The 20,798-nt window shown below is 37.1% G+C and overlaps 1 protein-coding gene and 1 pseudogene across 1 annotated transcript in view; one reads left to right on the top strand and one right to left on the bottom strand.

The window, feature by feature from the left end:
* Window positions 1-20,798, top strand: part of SMC6 (structural maintenance of chromosomes 6) — a 73,051-nt gene that overhangs the window by 11,200 nt on the left and 41,053 nt on the right. The window contains exons 4-10 of the mRNA XM_055327347.1: window positions 1,486-1,591; window positions 7,498-7,634; window positions 8,634-8,695; window positions 13,415-13,495; window positions 14,684-14,785; window positions 18,968-19,087; window positions 19,190-19,288. Of these exons, the coding sequence (XP_055183322.1) occupies window positions 1,486-1,591; window positions 7,498-7,634; window positions 8,634-8,695; window positions 13,415-13,495; window positions 14,684-14,785; window positions 18,968-19,087; window positions 19,190-19,288 (707 nt within the window). The remainder of the gene's footprint in view (window positions 1-1,485; window positions 1,592-7,497; window positions 7,635-8,633; window positions 8,696-13,414; window positions 13,496-14,683; window positions 14,786-18,967; window positions 19,088-19,189; window positions 19,289-20,798) is intronic.
* On the bottom strand, window positions 10,100-11,284 carry LOC129510962 (dnaJ homolog subfamily A member 1-like; annotated as a pseudogene).

The raw sequence follows: 20,798 nt of genomic DNA, 5'->3' as shown, positions 1-20,798 counted from the left end.
TACATGATAAGGAGGGACAGAAACTGACACTGAAGAGTCCTGTTGTAGGTGATATTGGTGGGGATCTTGAATGCCATGATAAAGATTTTAATGTTTAATTCAAAAGTCAGTGGAGAACCAGGTAACGTTTATGAGTAAGGGGTGACAAGGTCAAGATTTTTGAAACAAACTGGCCATGTTGTTGTGGACAATGGATTAGAAGGGAAGAGACACAGGGTTAGAAAGACCTGTTAGACAGCTTTTGTGATGGGCCAGCGAGCTGTTGACATCTTGATTGAGCCAGTACACAGAGTCTACAGCTGGTGGTGGTGCTAGAACAGGACGGTAGGTGAGTACAGCTTTACATTCTGTTTAGTGTATAGTTCTTTGTTTCCTCTGCTCTATATTCAGTGAAGAAAAAAATGTTTTCAGAAGGAGAGAATGGACAGAGGGATCAGTGCTGCTGGGAAGTCTCATGGGACAAGAAATAAGGCATGACTGGTGGGTTCTTCAATTAGGTCTTTTTTTTGTTTTTAAATTTTGAAGCAGTGATTTTATTAATAAAATAATGCAAATAGTGGAGGCAATGAATTTGGAAATGAAGAAGCTGGGACTTAGAGGTTTAGAGGCTTGAAAGGTATTCCAGATTCTAAATCAGGTTAACCAGTAGTATATTTGGGTTAATTTAGGGTATATTGTTGAAAATGATGGGTGTGGTAAGAGTTGATTGAATTAGTTGATTGTGGAGTTCAGAAAATGATTACATATTCTGAGTATTTGTTTAGATTTTTTGAAATTTTAGCTAATATATCTTAGTGTAAAAAGAAGTATACTTTTCAGAAAACTAGCAAATGAATAATATTCAAATTAGGAATAGAAATTGTCAAAATATTACACAGAAACATTCATCTTTATGACTGATGATTTTTCCATATTTAAGTTCATTCATTCATTTGGTAAATACCAGAGTGCCTATTATGAGCTGCTTTTGGAGATACAGCATTGAATAAAACAGGCAACATCCCTGTCCCTATGGAGCTTGCTTTTGCATTTAAGGGTTGTTAAAAATAGTTTCTGATTTCTGTGAATTTATGGAGAAAGTAAATTACGCCTAAATTAGAATGTAATAAAAGTTAGATGAAGTAAGTATACATGTGTAATCACAAATATAGGCTTGTTTTTAATAGGCTGATGGACCAAGAGAAACAATGAGAATTTTATGTTGGAAAGATAGCAACCACTTTTACCATTTCCTTATTAGTGGTGAAAATTTGATTTCTGAAATGTATAATTTTTTTTTCCTGATATAGCAGCAGCTAAATATCTCATGATAGGTACAACTTTTTTAAGGTCGCTAAGAGAAGATGATAATTGAAGTGTAACACTTCAGGGTTAGAACTAATTTACATTTTTATTCAGAAATCTTTTTACATCAAATGGTAGAAGGCAGCCTTTTTGTTTCTCTCTCTTTAATGAATGTGATTTCTTTAACACCTGTCTCTTTAGGTGGGAAGAGTGCCGTGCTTACAGCTCTCATTGTTGGCCTTGGAGGAAAAGCTGTTGCTACAAATAGAGGCTCTTCTTTGAAAGGTTTTGTGAAAGATGGACAGAAGTAAGTGTTGGCTTTCTACGTGTATTTTTCAGTCCTTTAGTAAGAAACAGCTGCTTTAGATTCCTAGTTCATGTAAACATGATAGGGAATGAATTGGCTTCCCAGAAGTAGAGCCGAAGAGTCCTATTTTTGCATTCCTTTCTCTTGCTCCCTGTTGCCAGCATGGCCGCTGTTGTCTGTTGCTCTCTCCAGAGAAAAAGCTTGTGTAAAGTATTGCCGTGTACCTGCCCACTTATACTTTTATTTCTCTTACCTTTTTGAAGGAAAGAACTAGTATGATAAATCCATGTATTTCTCTTTAAGGGAATATTTATAAACATTGGACTTTCCTGGCTCTTGACCCAAACTTCACCAAGTCCATGTTAATAAGATGTAGGCAAAAGCAGAGTCCGTGACCAGCCAAGGGTCTCTGCATAAAATTTCTGCCTCCAGTCCCTAAGAATTCCAAAGAAGTATTCCATTCTCTGTCTTTGATTTTGTGTGCTTTACTCAGGTGGTTTGCCAGTGAGTTTGATTTGAGGGCCACAACCACACATCTATTTGGTGGTCCATCTTGACCCTTGGAGAATGGTCATGTAACTACTGTCGTTGGCTCTATGCATATTTTTCTTCTTTTTTAAAAAAGATTTTATTTACTTACTTATTTATTTATTTATAAGAAAGCAAGCAAGTGAGCTAGAGAGCAAAAGAGCAGGGGGAGGAGCAGAAGGAGAAGCTAACTCAACACTGAGCATGGTGCCCAGTGCAGGGCTTGATCCCACAACTCTGAGATCATGGCCTGAGCTGAAATCAAGAGTCAGATGCTTAACCACCTGAGCCACCCAGGCTCTCCACTTATTATTTCCTTTTGATATAGCTTACCTTCATGTAACTTTATATTAATTGCCTGATTTGCATCATTGTAGACTTAAGGGCTTTTGCCCATTAGGTGTGCTCTTCAGGCTGAGGTCCTTCTTCTTCTTAATATAGCTTTCAGTAACTCTGAAGGGATCCTTGTGTCTCCTAAAAACTGGAAGTAAACTCTGTTATTCTAGCTCTCAGAGTGAGGCTACTCCCATTGCTCATTTCTCGTGCATTCCCATGCCCAGAACCTCTGGAACTTTGATAATTAACAGTGATCTTCTTTTTTCATATAATAGATTTTCCTTCTCCCTATCATATCCATTTAACTTCTTCAATTTTTTTTTGCTAAAATATAGAATGGGGATGGGATGTGGACCAGGACTGTAGTTTTCTTCTGTATCCCTCAGAAAACTATAGGAATCTTAACCCTAAGCCAGAGTTCCATGTGGACTCAGAAGAAGGGGTGAAGATACACAGAAAGTAATTTCCCATGCTCTCTGGCCTTGGAAAAGAACTATTTACTAACAATTCTCCAGCATATTTTCTGTCTCTCCGTATCTTATTTGGGTGCCAGCCCAGCAAGGTCCTCTCCCCTTCAGAGTCCCCAACCAAATAATAGCTGTAGTCAAAAATTAGTTATTTCAACATTTTTAACAATCCCAGCTCTGTTTCAATTGATTATACTTAACTAAACATTTCTCAATTGTCCAGTCAGTCTACCCAGCCAGATAATACATTGATCTTTCAAATAGGAGTTTTAGGAAAATAAATTTTTTTCTGTACCACTGGATATTTTATTAATATTTCAATTAAAAATTTTTTTGGTTTTGGTTTTGGGTTTTTTTTTTTTTTTTTTTTTTTTTGGCCATTTGGGAAGTATCTGGACTGAAGCAGGAACTTCTTTCTGAGACTTATCCTCAGAATATCATTTTTAAAAAGAAAGGCCAGCTCACACAAATCACCAACTTTCAAGAACACAGCTGCCTATAGATAGTAATATTAATATATTTTAAAGTTAATAACAGTTGAAAGCTTTAATTTGAACTCAGTCTCCTTTTTTACTGACCTTGTCTGAAAAGGTAACTTAAAAATAGCTTTTTCAAACCCAATACTATTCTTCTCTAGTCATCCCCTTCTTCATTTAAAATTTAAAAACAGCTCCTCCCATGGTAACCTCTCTCAGTAATCCAATCCTCTATTTCCATCTTAGTTCATTTTTCCTTCCCTTCCCGTGTCCATGTTTTGTTTCTTAAATTCCACATATGAGTGAAATCATATGATGTTTGATCTATCTCTGACTTACTTCACTTAGCATAATACTCTCTAGTTCTGTGCAAGTCATTGCAAATGGCAAGATTTCATTCTTTTTGATGGCTGAGTAATATTCTAATGTGTGTGTCTATAAGTATGTATTCTTTATTTATCTGTTGATGGACATCTGGGCTCTTTCCATATTTTGGCTAATGTAGACATTGCTGCTATAAGTATTGGGGTGCAAGTGCCCCTTTGAATTGCTGTTTTTGTATCCTTTGGCAAAATACCTGGTGTTATAATTGCTGGGTTGTAGGGTAGCTCTATTTTTAACTTTTTTTTCCTTAAAGATTTTATTTATTCATGAAAGACTGAGAGAGAGAGGGAGGCAGAGACATAGGCAGAGGGAGAAGCAGGCTTCACGTAGGAAGCCCGATGTGGGACTTGATCCGGGATCACACCCTGAGCCAAAGGCAGATGCTCAACCACTCAGCCACCCAGGCTTCCCTGTTTTTAAATTTTTGAGAAATCTTCATAGTATTTTCCAGAGGGACTGCACCAGTTTACATTCCCATAAACAGTGTAAGAGGGTTCCCCTTTCTCTGCATCCTTGCCAACATTTTTTTTCCTGTGTTGTTAATTTTAGCCATTCTGTCTAGCATGATGTAGTATCACATTGTGGTTTTGATTTGTATTTTCCCAATGCCGAGTGATGTTGAGATGTTTTCATGTGTCTTTTGGCCATTTGTATGTCTTCTTGGGGAAATTTCTGCTCATGTCTTCTGCCCATTTCTTGACTAGATTTGTTTGTTAGGTATTGAGTTTGACAAGTTCTTTGTAGGTTTTATCAGATAAGACATTTGCAAATATCTTTTCCCATTCTCTAGATTGCCTTTTAGTTTTGTTGACTATTTGCTTTGCAAAAGCTCTTTATCTTGATGAGGTCTCAGTAGTTCATTTTTGCTTTTGTTTCTCTGTAGTCACTTTATTTTTGTTTTTTATTTTATTTTTTTAAAAGATTTTATTTATTCATGAGAGAGAGAGAGAGAGAGAGGCGGAGACACAGGCAGAGGGAGAAGCAGGCTCCATGCAGGGAGCCTGATGCAGAACTCCGATCCCGGGACTCCAGGATCACGCTCTGGGCCTAAGGCAGGTGCTAAACCGCTGAGCTACCCAGGGATTCCCTGTCACTTTATTTTTAAAATGTGTTAATGAGGTACATTCACTTAATACTGGGTAATCATACTAGTTAATGAAATAAGATATTTTTTTCTCCATATAGTAGGCCAGCTGCCCTTCCCCTGCTATACTTTAGTTAGTGGTTTTCAACCTTGACTGTTCATTAGAATCACCTTGGAATCTTTTAAAAATCCTGTTAGTTACAATTTTCCAAGAGCATATATGTCTTAATTGTGTATTTCTGATTTAAACACGCACACCCCAGCTTAAAGTAATTTAGAAAAGGAGATTTATTGTGAAGATTCAGGGATATATTTCTTACAACCTGCAGGGAAGAAGTTTTCACAAGTGACCAAAACTGAGAGACTGAGAAGCAAGTTTTATCTGTCTTTGGGCCTTTCTTTTTTGTGTCTCTGCCTTTCTCTCTGTGTGTCTTTAGATGCACGCTGCAACCCTTCTGCTCTACCACCCTCCGTCACCCCCTCATGCAATGGGCTATGCTGTTATGTTGTGTTCCTTTTCCTCAGTCCTCTTATAACAAGTGTGTGGGTTTGTGAATGTGTTTTTCTCTCATTGTCTCTGGACTATGTGTTCCCTTCCTTATAACTTCCCAGTGTCTTTGTTACTCTGTGTCTTTGTGTGCACAGTGGTTGACCTCTTACCACTTTAGTCTTTGGGGCTGTGTGTTTAAGGAAGTGCTCTCATGTTCTCTCTGTTTCTGACTCAATGCCAGTGTCTGTGGGTGTGTTTCTCTTTCAATGTATCTTGATGGTTTCCCAGGAACTTCATTGTGTGCTCCTGCTGCTCTCTGGAGCCTCTCATCAGGAGCCATGTCCCAAACTGGTTTCCCTGGTCCTCAGAGGCCTCAAGGAATCCCCAGCTCTTAAACTGGTTGTGCCTTCATTTGGGTTTGTTGATAAAACGTTTTCACTGAAATCATCTAGATTTATGGAAATGTTGCAAAGGTAGTACAGTTTCCTTTATACCCTTCATCTACTTTTCCTTAATGTTGACATCTTAGGTAACAAAGGTACTTTTATCAAAGCTATGTAGTTCACATTGGCACAGTATTACTGAGGAAACTACAGGCCTTATTTGGATTTTACTAGTTCTTCTTAATTTGAATTTTGAAAGAAGAGAATCTGCTTCAGTTACTGTCAGATTTCTGTATTTAGCTCCATCCCTGGGGGACAGGGTGGAGACTGGACTGACGGTTGCTCAGCCCTATCTTTCTGCTTGGGCACTCAGAGAAGAGGGTGAGGGAGCAGCAGCAGAGAAACCCTTCCTTCAGTGGGCCTACTGTAATACCGGCATACAGTAAAGTTCATCTTGCGTGTATTTTTCTGCAATTCTTGTAAATGGAAGCAATTTGGGATATGATTACAAATTAATGAAAACAAGTAATATTAAAGATTCCATTTAATTATCAGTTAAAGCAGTTTCACATTAAAGGACTTTAGCATTTTGGCAGATATTCATATGAGCTAGGAAAAATCTCCTTTTATGTTTAAGGAAATTTTAATGTATTTAGTAGTAGACTTGATTGACATTGTTTTTCTGTCTCATTTTAACAAAAATTAAAGTAAAAAAATAAAGATTGATATATTTTTTTCCTATAACATTTTACTTATTTTTAAAAAGAATTATTTATTTATTCATGAGAGACAGAGGCAGAGACACAGACAGAGGGAGAAGCAGGCTCCATACAAGGATCCTGATGTGGGACTCGATCCCGGGACTCTGGGATCACGCCCTGAGCTAAAGGCAGACGCTCAACTGTTGAGCCACCCAGGCGTCCCTCCTATAATATTTTAAAATGTACATGGCTATAAATGCTTTAAACTTTTTTAAAACTTTAAAACTAATTTTCATAATACCAATAAAACTTCAATAATTTTTTACCTTTTTTTATGTTTCTTGATACCAAATACTTTCATTTTTTTATTGCCAAGTATTTGAAAGGTTAAAGTTGCTTCTTTTGATTCTGATGCTCTTAGAAAAACTTATTACTTCACCATAATTGTTACTTAATCATTCTCAAAGGTCAACTGTTAGCATGATGCTTTATTATGTAATTTAGAGTAGTCAGGTGGTGTAGTATTACATGCTGCTTATAGGAAAACGTATAACTTATCAACATGATTTGAAACCACCAAACTTAAATGGTTTTAGGGTGCTTGGGTGGCTCAGTTCATTAAGTGTCTGACTTCAGCTCAGATTGTGATCTCAGGGTCCTGAGATTGAGCTCCGCTTTGGGCTTTTGGCTCAGCAGGGCATCTCTTTTTGTTCTTCTCCCTCTCCTTCTGCTCCTCCCCACTCTCTGCAACTCATGCTGTCTCTCTCAAATATATAAATAAAATCTTTTAAAAAAAGAGGTTTTTATGTGAATGTAATATTTCTATTATAGATAGGATAGTCAATGTTTTTATAACCCTTATTCTCAACTTTGTTTTTTTGTTAGGTGTGTTATCTTCGACATTATTCTGTCATAATCTGGTAGCCATCAATGGCTGGTGTAAAGCTACTTTTCAAATGAATTAGGCAAATTGCTTTGGAGGTTTTGAAAATTATAGCAACCTGGACTGAAATTGCACTGTACCTTCATGTGACTTCTCTTAACCTTCTTGCTTTAGCTCAGCAGATATCTCCATAACATTAAGGAACAGAGGAGATGATGCCTATAGAGCAAATGTGTATGGCAACTCTATAGTCGTGCAGCAGCACATCAGCATGGATGGAAGTCGGTCTTATAAACTAAAAAGTGAAACAGGTTTGTTATGAATGTCTTTTCATTTCATATAAAATGCTACTAAATATTCAGTTAGAGTGAAGTGATTGTTCAGATATTCATTGAAAGGGCATTTCTTGCCAATCTCTTGAAACCATTTTCTTGTCATGTGATAGGTTGGCTGCATGTATTACACACCCATGATTAAATATGAACATATATACACAGTTGTTTTACCACAAGACATACCAGCAGAACCATGATTATCAGTCTGAGTCCACTTGAAACAGGCTTTACCACTTTGTTCTCAGCTGCAGGCCTCCTTCCACTTCTGTAGTTTTTATCACATGTAGAAAGGGGAGTTAACCAAAGGTGGAAAAGGACATGAAGGAAGAGGAGGTGAAGACCTAGATGAGAAGGAAAAGCCAGTGTTTTGCTATGGGGAGAACAGCACTGTCCTTGTATCCATGCTGTTTCCTCCTCCGTGTGCTTGGGTGATGATGACTGCAGCATGCAGCTCTCTCAGATCTGTGCCTATTCTTTTTTTTTTTTTTTTTAAATATTAAATCGTTTATTGATTACACATGATAAGGACGATACACAAGCTTTAATCCCATCTATAATTTTATCTGATACCATAATTCAATTTAGATATATTGCATAGGATGTGCCAACAATCATAATAACCAAATAAATTCCAGGACTTTGCTTGGATGACCCTTTTAACAGTGAACTCCAGGTCACAACACATTAACTGTCAGTTCAACCACACCAAGGTTTGTGAAGACAATGGCTTCTGTGCCCAAGCAGGTTGCAAATAAATTTCAATTGGAACCTGGCATCACCCTGATGGAATTCTAACTTCACACTGTTGGGGTAGTTTACCAAGATGGCTTCAGAGTAGACTAACTTTACACTGTGCCTATTCTTAAGGACATGACAAAAATAGTTAATATTTGTATTTATGAGTGAGTGCTTATTTTTTCTCCATATTTTTGCCCTAGAAATGGTCTGGTCATTTTATTTGTTTCTCTTAATCAGGCACTGTGGTTTCTACTAGAAAAGAAGAACTGATTGCAATTCTTGATCATTTTAACATACAGGTAATTGCTAAATTTTGTTTGAGATTAATGCACTGGTCAGTTTCTCATGTGATTTCATTTGTAGTGTTGAAAGAACTAAAATGGACTTCTATGAGTAAGTTGACCATAGAACAAATGTTTACAACTATTGTTAGTGAAGTTGCTTAAAATTTACTAATTTAGCATTTTCAGTGCATGGCCCAATGGTATGGGCTAAACTGGATGTTACTAAAGGCTATAAAGTTTCTTTGCTTCCTGTTTATTCTAGTTGGAATAGCATCTAAGTTTTCTAAACTCAGATGCTAAATTTTTGTAGAAAGGAAATTTATTCTAGAAAAATAAAGCATTTGTTTATGTATTTTGGAGTTATTGGTCGTACCTATAGGAGATAAGTCCAGTCCTTTTTGCGGAGATACTTTGAATAATTAAAAATAGAGCATATGGTCTAATTAATTAGTATTGGAATTGCCTTTGGAGGTCATCTAATTCACCTTTATTTTGTAGATGAGGATAGAACTGGAAAAAGTAAATTGACCCTACTGTCTAGGCGTATTTGTTGATAGAGCCTGCATGGGGATCCAGGCATCCATGTTTATCCTAATGTACCACCCTCCTTACTTACTCCAGGACGGAGAACACCAAGACTAGTTACTAAGGAGAAAAAAACAGTTACAAGTCTAGGTCTCTTTTCCATTTTGCTTTAGAACAGATCTGTCCAGGAAAACTTCCTGTGATAGTAGAAATATTCTATATTTTGCTATTCAGTGGGTCAACCACTAGCATGTTGCTCTTGACAGAAATGTGTGATTAAGAAATAGAGTGTTTGATTTTTATTTACTTTACCTAAGTATAAAAACTACATGTGGATAGTAGCTTGCATATCAGACAACGGAAGTTTAGAAAAACAATTATATTTGGAGAAAAGCAGATACATCAAATAAATTCGAGGCTAGAATTCAGAACAAATTTTAAGCAGAATCAAGAATACCAACAGAGTATGGAATTGGATGTTGGGAGAATTGTGAAGGGCATCCAGTAGAGTTCTCACTGGATTTACCCTGTGTGGAATCTGTACCAAGTGTCCCTTCAGCAACTGCTTAAGTGGATTGTGGTGGAGAAATCACTTCTGCCAGAGACTTCTGATTCCTTCTGTGGACAGCTCTAGTAGAAAGTTTTTATTAGGGAAAGGTTAAATAAAGCCTGTTTCTCTAAGCTCCCACTTCCTTAACGAATGTAAAAACACGTTTATTTCTTTCGAAATATTTTTTTTTATATTTGAGTTTATTCTTCATTTAACTTTTAAAACATTACTATAGTTGAATATTAAAACAAAAACAATAGCAAGTAGTGAGCTATGATTATAGTCCTTCACTCATCCACTACTGCATATAAAATGCCAGCAAGCAGTGTTATTCACTGGCTCCATTAAGAGGTCTGACACTGAACACCACCCCTAGGATGATGTTCATCATCCTCATGCTTCCCCATTGTAATGGCGCCGTCTTTCCTGATTGGGATCAAAGTCCACCAGTTCTACCTGGTCCATTTCATCAGTCTCTTCTACTTCCTTCCTCTCAGGTAGGAGTTTTTCCAGCAGAGAAAGTTTATCAGGAGAGAGAAAGCCATTCTCGGGGAAGTTTACCTTAAATTCGATGATTAGGCGACCCTTCTCATATGGTCTATGATAAATTGGCATGCCTTCATTTAGCACACACTTGATATCCCCATGCTTGACAATCTGACCTGGATGAGAGGTGATGACGATGGTTCGGTTGTCAAGAGTAGATACTGGCTTTTGAAAGCCACACAGGGCTTCAACCAGCTGTATATCCATACACATGAAAAGATCTCCTCGTCGAGTAAGAACAGCATGGTCCTTCTGATCTAAAACAATGATAATATTTCCTGGTTCCAGTCCTGGTTCTTGGTCTCCCTCACCATGGAATGTTATCTTCTGGCCATCTTTCATGCCTTTGTCAATATGCACTTTTAGAATCTTCTTCTCTCGAACTATCTTCCTTCCGTTGCAGCTTTTACATCTGTCTTTAGGACTGATCCGTTCCCCATGGCCCTGGCACTCCATGCACACAGATTGAATTTGCTGAACCATTCCAGGTCCTATCTGATGAATTCTTATTTGTGTTCCAGTACCTCGGCAATTGGGACAACATTCGACTGCTCCTTTCTTACCACCTCGGCCTTCACATTTATCACAAATCACATTCTTTTGCAGAGCTAGTTTTCTTGTTGAGCCGTTACATAAATCTTCTAAGGTTACTGAGAGCTGATGTACAACATTTTTACCTCTCCATTCTCTCTGCATCCTGCCTCCGCCTCCAAAAAACATATCAAAGATGTCCATGGGGGAGCCAAAACCACCACCAGCTCCACCTTCTTTAATTGCCTGTTCTCCTTTGTCATATAATTCACTTTTCTTTGCATCAGAGAGCACTTCATAAGCTTGAGAAATCTGTTTTAACTTCTCTCCTTCATTTGGATTCTTATCAGGGTGGTACTTCAAGGCCAGTTTTCTGTAAGCCTTTTTCAATTCCTCCGGGTGGCATTGGGTTTCACCCCCAAAACATCATAGTAAGTGGTTTTTTTCACCATTTTCTACAGCCAGTGAGAGGGCCGAAGCCAGTGTGGGGGAGTGGGAAGGAGCGCGTTGCTGGGCGTAGCTCGGGCAGCCTCTGCGTCTCACCGAGCATTCTGGAAAGTTCCGCCTCTTTCGAAATATTTGAAGATTGTTATCGTACTTCCTTTAGTCCTCTTCTGGTACTATGCAGTAAACTGCAGGTTCAGGTTCGGTGATCAAAACACAGAAGGTCTAGAGCTACATTAACCTGTACAGGAACCACTAGCCTTATGCGGATATTAAGTATTTGAAATGTAGGTAGTCCAAATTGACATTTACTGTAGTTTGAGATATATATTTGAAGACTTAATGCAAAGGAATAATTCCATTTTTATATAAGTTATTAAAATAATATTTTAGATAGATTAGAAATATTAAAATTAATTTTGGCCATTTCTTTTTATATTTTTAATGTAGCTACTAGAAAATTTTAAATTATCTGTGTGATTTGTATTACAGATCTATTGGTCAGTGGTGGCCTAAAATAACCACGAGGGAGGAGGATATTTAATGTCTTTAAGTACCTGATTATATTTGTCCTGTGCCTCCCCTTCTTATCCTTTCTCTGACGTTTATCTGTTTGTGCTTGCTTTTATGCTTGCTACCATCTTAACAGGTAAAGCTGCAAGATTCTTACGTAATACCTAGGGTAGTAGGAACTAGGAACCCCATTTCAAAAACCATCAAAAAGATGCAGACAAAAGAATATAAATTTTGTAGAAGCTACTAATTCAAAGTTGGTTAAAATGTCTGTCATTAAAGCTAGTGCATTAGGTCTTATTTTTTAAGAAGTCATATGGAATATGAAATTAAGATATAGGGCAAATCTTATAAAAAATATGTAGCAGTCAGTGTGATTGATCTATATAATAACAGAGTGTTATGTAGAGGTTTCTTTATAACTCCATAAATGTTTTGTCTTAGAAGACCTAAAATTTTACTTAAAAAGGAAGATTTTAACCATTATTATACTAACAGTACAATCAGTATTTTACAGATGGTAAATGAAGTTTAAATTTTTTTTTCATTCAGGGGCACCTGGGTGGTTCAGCAATTAAGCATCTGCCTTCATTAAGCTCAGGTCATGACCTCAGGGTCCTAATATCCCATCCTGGGATCTAGCCCCAGGTCAGGCTCTCTGCTCAGCAAGGGAGTCTGCTTTTCCCTTTTCCTCTGCACCTCCTCCCCACATGTTCTCTGTCTCCTCTCTCTCTCTCTTCTCCCCCCTTCTCTCAAATAAATAAAATCTAAAAAAATAAAATAACTTTTCATTTATACTGGTGCTATGTATTCTATAACTTTGCAAATGGGATTATTTCCTAATACATGAATTACTTTCTTATTAATACCAAAGATATAAATGAGTAATGATCTTGAATCTTTCTGAAACAAGTTTAACATATGTATTTATATTTTTTCAACTTTTTCACTTGTGCTTTGGTCAGTACTTTACTGTTACCATAACTGTACTTGAACTTGTTAGGTATAAGTAGTTTAATTCAAGAAGTGGCTTATTTAAAATGACTTCTCCAAAAGGTAGAGTGGTTCCAGCGTTTTTATTTATTTTATAACATCTTCATCAAGAAATAATAAATGGAAAGTCTGAAGAACTGCTGTAAGAAAAATAAATACTACTTGGCATCATAATTCTGATTAGAAATAACCAAGTTAGACTTTTTGTATTCAGTTGAAGAAACTAACTTGCCCAGTGCTACATAGAAGGTGAGACACAAAAACCCAAGTCTACTGAGGGCTTTACTTACTGTTGTCTGATTGTTAACCAGTAGCGTAGGAGTGAAATTATATAAAACAGATGAAAGAAATGAGAACTTTCTGATAAAAAACACTTCTTCACGGAGTTCTTGTGCTCGTGTCCTCATATAGTGGCAGAGTAATTTTGGGTATGGTATTTATTTTATATCTTGAAATACTTTCTCTACATTCAGAAGTTCTAATATTTTTTCTTTTCTTTATATATTTACCATAATACTCTAACTTTAGTCTTCTTGATGACACCATAGGTGAATTGTATTTCTGTATTTCAGTTCATTTATTCTTAAGGTATTAAAATGAAATATGCAAAAATAACCTCTGGTTTGTTTCAGGTGGATAATCCAGTTTCTGTTTTAACACAAGAGATGAGCAAGCAGTTCCTTCAGTCTAAAAATGAAGGAGACAAATACAAAGTAAGGAGCACCAAAGGAAATAAGAACTTATCAAAAAAGAATATATTATAGATAAGGCATATATACCAAACATAACTCTTGCCCGCATAATCAATGTTGAGTGGGTTTTTTTTAAAGCCACCTATTTACAGTAATATTGTAGGGCTAATTTAGGAAACTTCTATGTACGATGGAAGTCTAATTTTCTTGGTAAATTCTTGCTTTCACTTTTTGGCTTTTAATTTTGAGAGAGAATGGATTATTCTAAAATTAATCTTTAAGGAAACTCAAGGGAATGATTGGCCATACATAGTAACATTTAAACCTTAAATTATTTAAAACTTAAAAAGCTAACAAGAAATTTGACTACTACTTACGTTGTAATTTTTTTTTTTTTTGAGGTTCCAAGTAGCTTTAATGAGCCTGAGCACCTCTTATGTTGTAATTTTTGAATGGGTTTCAGGATTTCCTTTTCTAAAAATTCAAGATCCAGCAAGATCAAGAATACAGATGTTGGGATCCCTGGGTGGCGCAGCGGTTTGGCGCCTGCCTTTGGCCCAGGGCGCGATCCTGGAGACCCCGGATCGAGTCCCACGTCGGGCTCCCGGTGCATGGAGCCTGCTTCTCCCTCTGCCTGTGTCTCTGCCTCTCTCTCTCTCTCTCTCTCTGTGTGACTATCATAAATTAAAAAAAAAAAAAAAAAAAAGAATACAGATGTTTTCTCTTTATTCGTATTTGTTTAAAGAATGAAATAATCAGTGAAAATGAGTTTTCAAGGTGGTGTTATTCTTCCACCAAAAGTGTTTTCTTTTTTTTTTTTTTAAAGACTTATTTATTTATTCATGGGAGGCACAGAGAAAGAGGCAGAAACATAGGCAGAGGGAGAAGTAGGCTCCCTGTGGGGAACCTGATGTGGGACTCCATCCCAGGACCCTAGGATCACACCCTGAGCTGAAGGCAGACACTCAACTGCTGAGCCACCCAGATGCCCCACAGAAGTGTTTTCTTACATGAGCTCTTAAGAGCTTTGGCAAATGAATGTGTAGATGTGAGCAGAGTAAGTTAAGTAAATTTTAGGTGTGAAGACTTGAGTGTGTTTTTATTATCTTTTTACATAATTGGTCAAAAATATTTAGAAACCAAAGTTTTGTTTTTCATAGTTCCATGGAAATTTACAAACTCCTAATTGTGTTTTTCTTATCAATATAGTTCTTCATGAAAGCAACTCAACTTGAACAGATGAAAGAAGATTATTCATACATTATGGAAACAAAAGAAAGAACAAAGGAGCAGATAAATCAAGGAGAAGAGGTTTGTAAACACAATGAAAATATTTATGAGATCAAATTCTTTTAGTATTTTTAAATAGTACTGTAAAATTATGTCCCTATATATAGATCTGTATTTATATAAAACTAATAACACTTTCATAGCACTGTATGAAATAGAGGAAGTGTGTTTTTTTATATTCAGGGTATTAGCCTTTACTTTCTTTGTTTTAGAATAATGGGTATGTACACGTTTTCCTCTGTTGGGCTATAAAGTAGAGGAGAGGGCAATATTTTACATATTTGTTAATATATGACTAATTGGTTCTACAGTAAGGTATCAGTGTAAGTAGTTTAAAAACTCTAATATTTCTTTTGATGGGAAAATAAGCACAAGTCTCAAGCTGATATTGAACATAATATTCACTTGTAATTATATACAGTAGGTAATTCTTTGATCACACTGGTAAAATGTTGCATTCATTAAGCACCGATAGCTTGGTAGCAGCTGTCACATCCATCCTCACCAGCTTGGCAGCTGTGCATATTTGTTTGACTTTGCAATTAACTCAAGCCAGTGTGACTTAATTACTTTTTTTTTTAACGTCTGCTATATTTTCTTCTTGTACTTTCTTCTTCAGATTCCTGAAGATCCAACCTTCTGTCTGATAATGAGACCTCAAAATCATAAGGCTTTACATTTCAGCTTTTCATTCCATACATTAAGCCCCACCAATTTTTTTTTTAAGATTTATTTATTTATGAGAGACACATAGAAAGAGAGAGGGAGAGACACAGGCAGAGGGAGAAGCAGGCTCCATGCAGGGAGCCCAACGTGGGACTCAATCCCAGGTCTCCAGGATTAGGCCCTGGGCTGAAGGCGGCACTGAACGAGCCACCCGGGCTGCCCAAGTCCCACCAATTTTTGTGTGATGCTGTATCTTGTTCTTTTGTTACTTAGTCAGTTTTATACAACCAGTTGAGCTTCCAGCTCTTTCTTAGCTTTTTCTTTGACACGGAATTGTACTAATGATTGAACCAGGTCAACCCTTTTACTTCAAGTTTTGAGGATTGAATATTTAAAGTTAGGTCTATGGTTGTGTGAAAACTCAAACAGCAAAGATGAGTGTATTTATTTTTATTCCCCACAGTATCCCTTCAAACTCAGAAAATGTGGATATGGGGAGGCACTATAAACCATAGAATTAATCTTGGAATATCAGTGTTATTGGGAAAAGGAAATATTTGCATATTCAAAAAATGTAATAGTATATGTTACATTTATTATCTTAAAAATAGTGTCTCAGGATCTTGAAGAAACTTGTTTGCTTCGGACAGCTAGAGGTTAAATACCCACTTTCTCCATGGTATACTTTATTATTAACTATTAAATATATTTTGATTATGAAGTTTAAGAAGCACTTCCCTATATGTAAAAGTTCCTTTTGTATAATATGCACATAATAAGAGGTTTTTTTCCTAATTAATTAAATGTCCTATATTCTCAAAATAAACTCTGAATTTGAATAGTTAAATCTGTAGGAAGTAGTATGTGAAGGTTAGATAGAAACTAGAAGGTGTTCAGTCAATAAATACCAAGTTCCAGTGTGTGCCTCCTGGCATTGTGCTTTTGTCCATGGCCATATGACAGCAAATACGTAGCAGGGTTCTGGGGTCAGAGTATGGTGGGCACTGCTAAAGGACTCATGACTAGATTTGTGCAAAAAGCACCTAAGAGGGTGTCAGCGCTGGGAAGCCGAGACATGGGAAGGATTTATATGTTCTAAGGATGACGTTTAAAGTAAGAACTGAGGATGAATGATGCCAGGCAAGGGATGGGGAGAGTAAAGAAGGGTGTTGTTCCTAGGAATAAGAATCGCAGCATCTTGGGCAAGAGAGTATATGGTGCTCTCAGAAAGTTGAAAGAATTCCGGATTGGATAGAGTGAAGAGCACAAGAGTCAGAAAGAAGAGGCCAGAACGTAGAGGACCTTATAAACCTAAGAGCAGTTGAACACATGAAAGTGGATGATTTGTAGATTACTCTGCTGTGGAAGAGAGTGAATTGCTGTAAGGGAAGAACTAACATAGAAAGATCAATAAAGAAAGTGTTAACAATCGTCCAGAAATGATGATAGCATAAGTTAGCAGTAGTAGTGGAGAAAAGAGTTTTGAAATGATTCGAGCAGGTGTTAAGTGGGACAGGGAGGGGTGAAGTTGAGACAGATAACAAGGGTGACCAAATGACTTCCAGATCATTGACCTGAGCAATAGACTGAGTTTCTGAAGATAGGAGTCTTGGGACGAGGGAGCCAGTCTTTCTTTTCTTTTTTTCTTCTTTTGAAAGTGATGAATTTCACTTTGAACACATTGGTTTTGAGGTTCTTATAAAACAACCAATTGAATATAGAAGTGAGGAATGCAGAAGTCTGGCTTCAGTACAAATTTGGGATTCATCAATGTGTTGTTGGTGTATAAGCTGTGGGAATGACTTAAATTGCTTAAAGAGGAGAGGAAAGTCCAGGCCTGAACCATGAAAAATGTTCACAGAAACCATAGAGGCCAAGAGAAGAGAATGTGAGAAGGCAGTAGTCACAACTGTGATATTCTGAGTGGCAGGCGCCAGAGGGTTTGACAAATAGTCCCTGTATTTACTGGCATAATCAGCATAGAGGCCTGTGGCAAGACAAGTTTCAGGAGTAGTGAAAATGGAAATCAGATTTGTGGAGCTGAAAATGTGAGGAAATGGAAAAGAGAGAGAGAGAGAACTTTAAGGAAACTTAGAGGGAAAGAGGAGGAGGAGGTACCCAAGGTTGGGTAGTGGCAGTTTTATTTGTGAACGGGAAAGAGAAGTGAAGATTTAAACGTGATAATGGAAGGGAGTCGTGGAGACTCCAGTGGAGAGGGCCAAGTGGAAACAAAGATGAAAGATAGGGATGAAAAATGAATTAATTCAGACTTCCTGAGAAGGCAGAACCTGGTGGTCAGATCCAAAATCTGTGGGTAGGGGATGGGGGCTGGACTTCAGTGTCAGGAAGCTACCTCCTCCTTTTTCAGATTTGTAAGTGAGGTCGTTGGAAGTTGGAGAAAGTGTCCCCTGCTGGCCACTAAATTCCCTGAAGGAGGAGGGAAGGAGAATGAGTGAGGGATTAGGGTGGTGGGGATGTATGAGGCTTGAAGAGAATGATAATGGATTGAAATAATCCTGGAGAATGGGAAAGTGACTGGTAGGGATGCATTAGATCTACAGTATGAGGCCTCCTTGAAGATGGTAAGCACGAGTGAGGGCGAGAGGCCATCTACCCAGGTGTACAGAATCTCAAACGTAGAGGCACTTTAGAGGCTATTCTAATGTCGTTATATTTGATACTTGTTGAATGATTTTATTATTTTAATTTTTTGAGAGAGAGTCTGCTGGTGTGAGCAAGCGAGTGAGGGAGGGGCAGAGGAAGTGAGAGAATCTTAAGCAGGCTCCACACCCATCACTGAGCTTGATATGTGGTAAGGGGGAAGGGAGGCCAATGCTTGATCTCTTGATCTCAGCCAAAATTGAGAAGTAGAAGCTTAAGCGACTGAGTCACCCAGACACTCCTGATTTATTATTAAGGGAGAACTTAGATTTTAAAAATTCTAACTTAGGTTACCTGACTCAGTCAGTTGGGTCTTAACCTCGGCTCAGTCTTGGTCTCAGGGTTGTGAGTTTGGACCTTGTGTTGGGCTCCACACTGGGTGTGGAGCCTACTTATATATATATATATTTTTTTAATTTTTTTAAATTAAATTAAAAACTTATTGGGCTTTTAGAAATAAATTTCTTCTGTGTCTTCCATTATCTTTGGAATGAGTACTGGGTATACTTTGCCCAAAAGAACATAACTAGTCTATTAGATATGGAGTCCAGAGAAATGGGAAACTAAGTTTTATGATTTGTCTATACTTGTGAGATCTTAAACCTTTTAAAGTTTAAGGTTTTAAGATCTTTTAAGATCAAACCTTTGATCTTCATTTGAAGAGTTTTTGGCCATTTTTATAATACAGAAATTAAGAAAATAATTCACTTAGTAAAAGTATACCAAAGAACCAAATATTTTTATTTTCACCTTAAGTCATTTCCTTGCATATCTTTATAACTACTTGTTAAGATAGTGCATTCAAAAGAAATACATTTGTAAAATGTGTGTCTTTTCAATGTTAATAAGAAATATATCCTTTTTTCTTTTTTTAAGCGACTTACTGAACTGAAACGCCAGTGTTTGGAGAAAGAAGAACGTTTTCAAAGTATTGCCGGTTTAAGTACAATGAAAACTAATTTAGAATACTTGAAACATGAAATGGCTTGGGCAGTGGTAATTTTTACTTTATGACCTATTCACTTATGCTTTTAATATGTAGAAAATATTTGGTTACAGTTACTCTTACACATGATTTACTGTATAATTTCTTTGTAGGTCAATGAAATTGAAAAACAGTTGAACGCTATTAGAGATAATATCAAAATTGGGGAAGATCGTGCTGCTAGACTTGACAGGAAGACGGAAGAACAGCAGGTAATTTTTTAAAATACAGATTTAGTAAGTTAAATCATGAGATTACTGATATTAGACTATTTTAAAAGACCTACAAAAGTAGCAGTTTCAACTTATATATTTGTGTTTGAATTTATTACTCAAATGAACTGACATAAATTTTTCTTCAAGTACTATCGTGGCAATTCTTTTTGATTTTATTATTTTTTTTAAAGATTTTATTTATTTATCCAGGAGGGGTGGGGGATTACAGAGAGCATAACAGGCAGTGGGAGGGGCAAAGAGAGAGGGGGAGTGAACATCTTAAGCAGACTTCCTCATTCAGCATTGAATCCAAAGCAGGGCTCGATCTCACAACCCCAAGATTGTGAACTGAGCCAAAATCAAGAATCAGACATTCAACCGACTGAGCCACCCAGGCTCCCTGGCAACTCTCTTTTAAAGAGTGTTGTGTTCGTATGTGATCAGCCAATTGAGCCCAGTGATATAACACTTTAAACTCATGCATGTGGACAGTGGTACTTCCTTACCAACTAGAGATGCTACAACATGAAGCTTCTGCTCTTGTGTTCATTAGGAGTGTCAAGATAAAAAGTCTTGAGGTGCTATGATAATAGTCAGCTGAGTACCATGAAGTATGACACTTCAAAACTGAGCACAATGCCTAGAATTTCCAGGGAACTGGGGAAGTTTTAGGGCCCAGAACCATCAGAAGATTTTGTGTTGGTGGAACAGGTATGGAACAAGTTGTTAGGTCTGTTAAGGTTAATTTCAATCCAAGAGCCTAGGTGGAAACTATGTTATTTATTTATATAAGATTCAAGAGTCTTCCACTGGGGCCTAAAGGTAGAAGTTGGCTGAATGGTAAATAAAAGCAGTAATTTTCTGTTAGTGGTGTCCACATTGACCTTTTTATCATATTGCAGATCCACTGTTTATACTCACCTTTTCATTCTTTTTTTAATGGCTTTATTGAAATAGAATTCATACACCATATAATTCGCCAATTTAAAATTTGAACTTGAGTTTTTTTTTTTTTTCAGTATTTCACAAGGGTATATAGCCCACAATGCATAAGTCCTTGCATTTTGTCATGCCAGAGGTATGACAGAGCTAAACTCTTAGCTTTTTCATTTTTATAGGAGCCCCAGCTATTCAGTGTGGCTAATATGCCTCTTAGTATTCTGTTCTATTCAAGTGCTTTGGGGCCCCAGGCTTAATTTATAGTATAGAATGTAATCTTCCCCACCTTTCTTTTTCAAATTAAGCAGATATTTTTTTCCCCTTTAAGTATTATGTTATTGGGATGCCTAGGTGGCTCAGCGGATGAGCATCTGCCTTCGGCTCAGGGCATGATCCCGGGGTCCTGGGATCGAGTCCACATCAGGCTCCCTGCAGGGAGTCTGCTTCTTCCCTCTGCCTATGTCTCTGCCTCTCTCTCTCTGTGTGTCTCATGAATAAATAAATAAAACCTTTTAAAAAAAGTTTTATGTTATTAATCTATTAAAAGTAGGAGATAAATATGTAAAAA

Source organism: Nyctereutes procyonoides, unplaced genomic scaffold (genome assembly GCF_905146905.1).
Source record: "Nyctereutes procyonoides isolate TBG_1078 unplaced genomic scaffold, NYPRO_anot_genome, whole genome shotgun sequence".
Classification (NCBI taxonomy): domain Eukaryota; kingdom Metazoa; phylum Chordata; class Mammalia; order Carnivora; family Canidae; genus Nyctereutes; species Nyctereutes procyonoides.
Note: the sequence above shows the minus strand (reverse complement) of the source record. Positions and strands in the feature narration are given on the sequence as shown.